Below are 2222 nucleotides of genomic sequence, written 5' to 3'. Positions count from 1 at the left end.
TACCAATAATAATGATTGTATAATACATGCGAAAAATCATCAAGGAGCATATGCGTGCAAAATTTAGATGTCTACGTAGCAGTTATGTAAAATAAGCTCGGAATCCACTGGTGAAAAAATTTGGTGGAGCTAAAATTTAAGTGGCACCAAAGAACTTAGCTCAATGTGTTGTTGTAATTCATTTGATCTTTAAGGTTAAAAAAGCTTTCACACACTTCGGTGGTGTGTGTACAACACTCAATGTTAATTTCTTTTCTACATAGTTACAACTGTAGTAGTTTCAATTTGCCACACGATCATATGATTTGATTAGATGTTAGAGCTATTGATTCTCAGTAAAACAATTGCAAACACAATAGTTTCAATTTGTCACATGGTTATATGGCTAAATGTGTATTATCATGCGTTACTATTATTCTTCAGTGACATCTCATCTCTCTTTTTATGATAAAAGAGAGGCCAAGTGAAGGCCTCTGGAGCGCGACATTGTTGCTTTCTTTTAAATGTAGTTATATCTTTGAGATACTCAATTTGTCACATGGTCATATGGTCTGACCAGATGTGTTACTTCTGACCCATCAAACTCTTATGAAAACATAATTTATGCCTCTTTCTACAATAAACAAGATAGCAAGCTATGATTTAATAAGCACCGAGAGCGTAAAATATTAATATGTTGCCAAAAGTACTTTTGATTTGTATATTAATTTCTTTTTTCGGATGGATACAAAATTTCTTCCTTGTTCCTTAAAGGACACCTTGGATGCAAAGAGCATAAGCTGCACATGTCTGTCATTAGACATTTGGAGTTGCCCTTCAAATCCAAACAATTTTGAGGTTCCAGTATGTCAAATGATAGAAGGTGTTTCTGAAGCACTTGTTGAGAGGCAAAACAGCCCTTGACAGGAAAGGGTGTCAATTTTGGGGACGGGAAGGATTTAGGTAGGGAGTATGGCATGTAATTCTTAGGCCAGGCGTCCGCTATCGATTAGAACGTTACATGAGCGCAGTAGTAAGGAAAGTGCTCATTGATAGATGAGGGGGGCTTGGCGGATCATCTCGTCCACGATCAAGGCAGCAAAGCCGATCATGGCGAGACGGCCATTCCAGCGCTCGGCCTGGGTATTGAAGGGTCCCCAACGGCGGGTGTCGGTGGACTCGCCCTTGGCCAATGGGATGACGGATGCCAGAGTGAAGAGCTGTACCGCTGCCGCGAACCAGAGCAGTCCCGACGTGGCCGGGTTGAAGAGCTGTTCCATAACGCTGAGGCCCGTCAGTTTCTCCGCAGCCAGAGCCCACACGAAGCCCACCATGGCCTGCCACATCGTTGATGGGATGAGATCAACAACAACAACAACAACACGCGCCAACAACACTAAATTGTAAATCGAGTGCATGCCAGAATGGGTACTCACCATGCGGCCGTTGATGCTTTCCGGCGCGGCACCATCAAATGCAAAGAGGCTGCGCAGCGAGCGGTCGCCTGTTTCTGGTCGGGGCTCCTTTCGCTGCTCGGAGGTGGACTCGGCCAAGCTGGGCGTGGCCTCAGCCGCAGGTTTGCTGCTGTGCTCCTTGCTGCTGCAGCTCACGGGCACCAGCCTCAATCGGGTACTGCCTGATCCGCTGGGCACCGCACCGGTCGATCTTCCAGACGATAAGCTTGTAGAACTCGGGAGCATCAAGCTTATGCAAGTGGTGGTGAAGGCCATACTGAGCAGCGCGCTTAGCTTGTGTCTTGTACTGTGTGCGTGTGTGTGTGAGGGCTGATGAACTTCCGTGCGGTTAGTCGCACTATGAAGTATTGCGTAGCGGCCACGCTTTATTTATAGAGGCATGAGCACTCATGTAGGCCTAATGGGGAATCGAAGCTCATTGGCCCGTGAAGTGTACACGTAGGGGTGGGCATTTCCACCCTCAGCTCCTCTGTCGTGGCCAGTTTCCCACTTCAGCACACAAACACACACGTGACTCCCGAGTCCTTCCCTTGAACCTGCTGTTACCTTGGTTTTTTACCTTGAATGTGACTTGAAACTACTTTATTGCAACACATAATCTCCCTCACGTGGCTGCGAAAACATTCTCTCAAATCGTGGGCACATGCATGTTGGTTCATCTTTCATTTTATTTCCCAGAATCTCCACAGATTCCGCTACATCTTGAAACCGAGATTCAAAACTTGGACTCAAACTCGTGCAACCGCTTGCGATTAAGTGTCCTTGCAC

General features: G+C 46.1%; 1 protein-coding gene across 1 annotated transcript; it reads right to left on the bottom strand.

The window, feature by feature from the left end:
* Window positions 1–674: 674 nt before the first annotated feature.
* On the bottom strand, window positions 675–1794 carry LOC147456876 (low molecular mass early light-inducible protein HV60, chloroplastic-like). The gene is made up of 2 exons (XM_086513468.1): window positions 1416–1794; window positions 675–1316 (listed from the first exon to the last, which is right to left on the bottom strand). Exons 1-2 carry the CDS (start codon window positions 1707–1709, stop codon window positions 1026–1028), a joined length of 585 nt encoding a protein of 194 aa, XP_086369594.1. The 5' UTR covers window positions 1710–1794; the 3' UTR covers window positions 675–1025.
* Window positions 1795–2222: the final 428 nt, after the last annotated feature.

Source organism: Adiantum capillus-veneris, chromosome 5 (genome assembly GCF_014529385.1).
Source record: "Adiantum capillus-veneris isolate H3 chromosome 5, ASM1452938v2, whole genome shotgun sequence".
In the NCBI taxonomy this organism is placed as follows: Eukaryota; Viridiplantae; Streptophyta; class Polypodiopsida; order Polypodiales; family Pteridaceae; genus Adiantum; species Adiantum capillus-veneris.
The sequence above is the reverse complement of the archived record's forward strand: the minus strand, read 5'-3'. Positions and strand labels throughout refer to the sequence as shown.